General features: G+C 32.4%; 1 protein-coding gene across 1 annotated transcript; it reads left to right on the top strand.

The window, feature by feature from the left end:
- Nucleotides 1-569: 569 nt before the first annotated feature.
- On the top strand, nucleotides 570-4,635 carry LOC107063271 (F-box protein At3g07870-like). The gene is made up of 2 exons (XM_015314917.1): nucleotides 570-652; nucleotides 3,966-4,635. The coding sequence occupies exons 1-2, from the start codon at nucleotides 570-572 to the stop codon at nucleotides 4,633-4,635; spliced, it is 753 nt and encodes a 250-aa protein (XP_015170403.1).
- Nucleotides 4,636-5,856: the final 1,221 nt, after the last annotated feature.

Below are 5,856 nucleotides of genomic sequence, written 5' to 3'. Positions count from 1 at the left end.
AGTGTTACAATCAAATAAATGCTTGAACAAGCTCAATGAGCCGACCATATAACATATAACAATTGATTTGAAGCTATTTAGGGTTTTCTAAGCGAATTCACTTGAATTGGCAAGGTATAAAAGCTAAAGCTTAAAAAAATTCCAAAATTCACTTAAAATCGTGATAATGCAATCAAGGTTGCCAAATTCATATTAGATATAAATACAAGTCATTCAAAACAATTCAAAAGCCAAATTATGATTTTTTACGGCACCTATGATTTTGATACACCCAAAAAATAAACTTCATAGATAATAAAAACAAAGATATAACCATAATCATAGTAAAACTATAAGTAAAACAAAACCCAAAAAAGTACAAAAAAAATAAAAAAAAAATAAACAACAACGAAAAAAAAGAGAAACACAAAATTAATAAATGACATCACAAAAAGCGTTACCTTTCAAGAGAAATCATAAATACAATCACTAATAAAGAAACCAACAAAAATGAAAAGGAATTAAATTTTAAAAAATCATAAATAAAGAGAAAAGATATATTTTTCACCTGAATTGAGATCTCAAATTAGATGAAGAACAAACTTGATCCAAGGCTAAAGCACCCAGATAAGGAGGCAAAGATGATGATTCATCCAAGGCGGGAGCATTTCAGGTTATCAGGTGAAAGGAAAGGGGAGCTAAGTGGAGTGGCGGATGAGGAAACCCTAATCTAAAGGGACATGTATATAGGGATAAAGTTGACGGCCTATCGGGGATGGGCTGGCCTTTTACTTTGGTTTTTTTTATTGGATTTGTGTAAAAGGCCTAAATTTGAGATGTACTGATTTCCTAATTTATTAAAAAGAAACTACTTTCACCCAAAAAAAAAATAGATCTCAAGATTAGAACAACACCCACTTTTCAACATAAAATGAAGAACTAAAAACATCCAGATTAATTCGAATGGAATTCAAGGTTGAAATAAATAGAAAACCCTATGATTTATAGAGAGAGTGAGTGAAACACTCAGACAAATGCTAGAGAAAGTATGACATGTGAGAAAAGATTTTTTAAGACAACATTTTTCCTACAAAATAGAGAGTCCTAAATGTGATTAAAAAGTTATTTTAAGTATTAAATAATTAATGTAATCATTTTTTTATTTTTTTTTGCAATAAAAAGGTGTAAATAGATAATCATCAGTGAAAATGTGAAGAAAATAATAATTAAAAGCTGGTTTTCTTTAAAAAGATGTAAATATTTAAAACTTTATTAACTATTACCTACCTTAACTATTTTGTCGTAAAACTAGCACATGTTGTCATGTCTCGAGCATACACCGTGGGGTGGCCAGCATTCAGAATCATTCTTTGGCCTGACTTACTACTATACTAAATATTATGACACTATGCTAAAGTTTTTAAAAGATAAGCATGCAATATGTTTAGAAAACAAACTCAAAAACTTTATAGATGAAATCTTAATAATAAATATATTTGTAAACCAACTGAACTATGACTCAACTGACTCATCTATGAAGCCTTTGACATGCTAAAGATAGGTTGTCGGGACAAGACCTCCGGCTACCTGAATACTATACTAATAACATATGCTAACTACTACTGCTCAAGATAAACTGGATCCATCCGAAGGCAAGGATGTCTCACCAATGCTTGATGAAAGTGATCCTACTAATGTGTCTGATGACTATCCTGAATACCTGAATCTACATTATAAAATAATGCAACACTGAATGATGTATGTACATGGAACGTACGGTATGTGAAATCGACGAATGAAATAACTAGTTAAATCTGAGCATACCGAGCTAACTGTAGAACCTCATAGACTAAAACAGAAATTAACTACATAATAAAACATATATGTGTACTTTATCAACAAATCTGACTCGTGGTTGCCGGGCGATTTTGGGACTCTCTGAAGTTTTCCATGTGTGATAGTATGGGTCGTACTATCAAAGTACGAGTCATACTCTAACTCGTAGTGCTTTGGAATGAAATTTTTAGATTGAAGTGTCTCTAGTAAAACGATCATAACTTTAATTTTTACTCAAGAACTGGATTCAAGAATGGTTATGGAGTTTGAAAGATGACTCAAAGACATTTAATTTAATAAGTAGAGGGACATAAACTCTTCATATTCAAAGAAATATGATCATTTGAAGTTTACTCTTGCATTGTCTTATGCAAAAGCTTAATCGGTAGAGAATATTTGAGCTCAACTTTGTGCTAGAGGTTCCTTCTGACTCTTGTATGCACCTAAAGTTTCGTTCCTAAAATACAGCAAATAGGAAAAGAAAATAGCAGGAAAACAATAGTATTTCTATTTGAATTTGTGCGATGTTACAATCTTTATGAAGTCTTTTAGAAAAGAGATGTAATCCCCTGATTCTTAACTTTACAATTGTTCTTGACTCGATGAAATACTTGTGGCTCAACACTTGGAGCGAAGACTTCTTTGTATGCGGAAGACTTGCATATCACCGCTTAAGAGCAAGGATTCTCTATGTAGTTTCGTGTCCTTCTGGTCTTATTTGAAGACCCCTTTATATAGACATGAGCTAGTGTTTTAGGGGTATTTTGGTCCAAGTAATTTAGAGGACCTTGGGCTTGAAGAATGTGAGTTGGGTTCGTCTTGTAAACTTAATGGAGTGACCCAAATATAATATTTGAACTTTATTCGAGTCATATCATTTTGACTTAAAACATTAATCCAAATTTATTAACCAATAATTTGACTTGGTCAACGTATCAAAATTTATGATTTAATCCAAATTTAATATGGATTTATCAATAAAACTTCGTTGTCTACACCCTTAATTCATATTATACACATCTCAAAATTAGGAATTGATCTTAACTTAGAAATTTTCAAAGTATTACACATGCATGTCTTGATAAAAGATATGTATCATAGAAAATATTATATGCTGAGAATAATAAAGGAAAAGATTCTCTTCATTCAATTAGATTTTGTTTACCAAGTAATTCAGAAGCCTTTTTTTAAAATCTAATCAATTCCCAATTTACTGCCATAACTAATCAGTTCAACAAAATATTTAATAAAAACCTATGATACAGTTTAAAATATTTTCCACAAACACATGATCTCCATGAGGCATACATAAAGAGATGTATCAAACGAATATTTTATTGAAGGAAATTGGATCAGGTCATCCATGTGGATCAACTAAACGAGCTTCACCTCCAACTATTGCTCCTCTCTCTCTGCCCAAACTCAAGAAACATAAAATCATATCAAAATAAACATTTCGACGTGTTATCTAACCTGAAAAAAATGAATCACGATCACCATTGAGATTTTTTCATTTATGCTGCTCTCTATTGACAAATCCTTTATGGATGCAAGTTTAGTCAAAACATTTGTGATAGCACTTTGCATTATCCGGAAATGATATAGGAAGAGAAATGATAAAGTCTACTTTTTTGTAATAAGGAAACCACAAACATACCCTAAGTGACATGTTGTTCTTTTATCATTATTATCTACCAAAGATTTAATACAAATAGTAGAAGGAGTAGAACAGTAGAATGTTCTATCATACAAACATCCTTAAACATATGTATTAAAATCAATGAAAACCCTTTTAGTGGCGATATTCTGAAAATTTGTGGCGACAATGTTGTCGCCGCTAAAGGTCCAGTCCTACTTGCCCACAATTAGGTGGAGGGCTTAGTCTCATGTGGCTTGCCACGTCACTAAAAATTTGGGTTGTTAACTCTTGAGGGTATTTGTGGTCTCTTGGGATAACAGTGGGGGCACTTTTATCCCAAAATGTAATAGAGGGTATAAGTAGTCTATTTCACATAGTTCACAGGAAATTTTAACCCTTTTCTGTACATTTTATTAATGAATTTCATCTAAAAATATAAAACATTGATAATATCTGAATTGCCCAAATGGGAGATAAGTGTTACTCAAATTGCTTATGGGTTTTGCTTTAGGGAAGTCTCTGGAGAGTATAAAGTATTGAGATTAGTTGATAGAAAGGTTCAGGATGATACTAGAGCTTCAGAATTGGAGGTTTATACTCTTGGAGTTTATGAGAAATGGAGAAATGCGGATGAAATTCCATGTTCTGTATGGTATGATTTTGGCAAGGCTAACGCCAATGGTGCTCTTCATTGGATGGAGAGCGAAAAAACTAACTGCATTTACTCCTTCGATGTTGAGACAGAAAAGATCAAGTCCCTGCCTGCTCCACCTGGTTTGGAAACTCCATCCTCGAACTTGAGGCTAGCAAAGTTGGGGAACTGTTTGTGTTTGACTGATAATATCCACAGATGGAATGTTAATATTAATATATGGTGGATGAAAGAGTATGGCATTGCAAATTCTTGGACTAAAACTAGCATTTTGGTGGAATCTATTCCGCGTGGTATGGTTAACTATAGTTTTGAACCGATATTTATTTGGAAAGATGGAGAAATCTTGTTTCAAAGTCGCTCAAAACTAGCTTGGTACAACCCAGAAATGAAGACGTTCAGGGTGGTTAATGTTGACGGTGATGTCATTACATCAACTAAATACACTCCAAGCTTTTATTCGCTCAAGACTATCATGGGGGACGACTTTCAAGTCACAAATGTTTATCCGAAGACTGCGATAGTTTAGAGTAGTTGTTTTTATCTTATTTCCATCGGAATATGATGTTTTGCTTTTGTACTTCTGATATAAACTTTTACTCTTTTGTGGATGTTTTTGAATTCTCGATAGAGAAATATTAATAAGTAATTACTATTTTGTATTATGAATATTTGATGAAATTGATGGTTTTTGGAAACAGATGGTGTAAGGTTTTCTTTTATGTTGTTAATACTAAGGTAACTAGTATACATACCCGAGTGATGCGCGAATAATATTTAAAGTAATCATTTCACATTGTGGTCTGATTTGTCAGAGCACACTCAATTATATTGCATTAACTAAAATTTATCTGCCATCTTATTTCTAATTACAATTTATATACCCAATAACACTTTGGAATGAATGTTACTCATGTCTAAGTGAGTGTGTTTGCACAGGCAAATGAAACATTTATTGAACCTGAGCTCCATCAAAAAAAAATTAGACTCTTCAATATTCTTTATAATTGGTAATAAGAACTCTTAATTGATTTTCTAAGTTAGTTATTTTTTGCGTAAAAAATATATACATCATATGTGTAGAACTTAAACACTTTTTCCTATTAGTTTCTAGTGAACGGACACAACTACAGCATTTTTGTTATAAAGGTTCTGGGGAAATTTATACATCATCACTCAAAGAATCAACCTTTAAATACAAACAGAGTTATAACTAAGGAAAAGAGATCCAAAATAATCTCAGAAATTCCTACAAATTTGATGTAATATTATATACAAAGACACTACATATTATGTAACACTCTCCTCAAATCGAACATTGATGTTAATTATATCCAACTTTATATAAACATATTTCCCTCATGCTTCATTTTCAACTTTCATAAATATATACCAAATTACTCTCTTGCCTTATTCTTCGTCGGATGAACCCCTTGACATACTGCTAACTTCGCCCACTGGTTAGTCCTTACTTAGCAATAATAAAATTAAAGTTGTAAGCAAACAGTTGTGTCCAACATCTCAATAGATACTTCTTTTGATCCAGGCCACCACTCTTACTGGTTGGTCATAACTAGCACCCCTCTTTGTTCTAGTCTACCACTATTGGCATCCTACCAAGATATTACTTTGAGTCATGGCTTCAAGCGTTAATAAATCTACTCTAATACAATTTTTTATTGACCAGATAATACACTCCCTCTCTATGAATTCTGCCATTAATGCTTGGCAGGTGCTCCAAAGCTTTGAG

This window comes from Solanum tuberosum, unplaced genomic scaffold (assembly GCF_000226075.1).
Source record: "Solanum tuberosum cultivar DM 1-3 516 R44 unplaced genomic scaffold, SolTub_3.0 scf00325, whole genome shotgun sequence".
NCBI classification, from domain to species: domain Eukaryota; kingdom Viridiplantae; phylum Streptophyta; class Magnoliopsida; order Solanales; family Solanaceae; genus Solanum; species Solanum tuberosum.
This window is presented reverse-complemented; position numbering and strand designations above follow the sequence as displayed.